At 33.9% G+C, this 840-nt stretch overlaps 1 protein-coding gene across 1 annotated transcript; it reads left to right on the top strand.

The window, feature by feature from the left end:
- On the top strand, nt 1-414 carry LOC145090148 (putative zinc finger A20 and AN1 domain-containing stress-associated protein 8). The gene has a single exon (XM_079028480.1). It carries the CDS (start codon nt 1-3, stop codon nt 412-414), a length of 414 nt encoding a protein of 137 aa, XP_078884606.1.
- The last annotated feature ends 426 nt before the right edge of the window (nt 415-840 follow it).

Raw genomic sequence — 840 nt, 5'->3', positions numbered from 1 at the left:
ATGGCGATGAAGGAGCAATCAAAAACACCTCAACTTTGCAAAACGGGTTGCGGGTTTTTTGGGAACCCAAATACCCGAAACCTCTGTTCTGTTTGCTTTAACATTGAGCTCAAGAAGGAGACATGTAAACATACGGATAGGATTGTTGCTCATGTGAATATACTACCTGATAAAAGCCCATCCAACAACAATCATCAAAGTCTTAACATCATCAACACCAAGAACAGATGCAGGGTCTGCAACAAACGGGTCGGGTTGATAGGGTTTAGTTGTCGGTGTGGTCGGACTTTCTGTGGGTTGCATCGGATGCCGGAGGAACATGCATGTGATTTTGACTTCAAAACCGCCGGCCGTGCGGTTTTGGAGGAACAAAACCCGGTTTGCGTTGCTGATAAATTGGAGAGTAGAATTTAAGTTTTGTTTTTAGTGCAATGGAGCCCCTATACTATTCTTCTTTAACATTTAACAACTTCATTCTTTTTTATTATATATATATATATATATATATATATATATATATATATATATATATATATATTCTTTTAGTCGATTGTAAACTTTTTTTTCTTCCCTTTTGAGTAAATAGAAGTAGAATTATATTTTATTACATGTACTTTTGTTTAGTTTTCTATGGATGTTCATAAGTAGTGGGATTTTAGATGGTATAACCTTAACAATTGAGTTACAAGTCGCCATCGATTTGATTACGAATAAATCACACAAAAAAAACTTTTTAGATATAAAGTTATTTAAGTGTCACAAGATTCCCCTACAATAAAACTCATCTCAATAATAACATAATTTGAGATAAATTGTGATACTTTTTGGTTTACAGTTTTG

This window comes from Lactuca serriola, chromosome 2 (assembly GCF_051521515.1).
Source record: "Lactuca serriola cultivar US96UC23 chromosome 2, Lser_US96UC23_V15, whole genome shotgun sequence".
NCBI classification, from domain to species: domain Eukaryota; kingdom Viridiplantae; phylum Streptophyta; class Magnoliopsida; order Asterales; family Asteraceae; genus Lactuca; species Lactuca serriola.
This window is presented reverse-complemented; position numbering and strand designations above follow the sequence as displayed.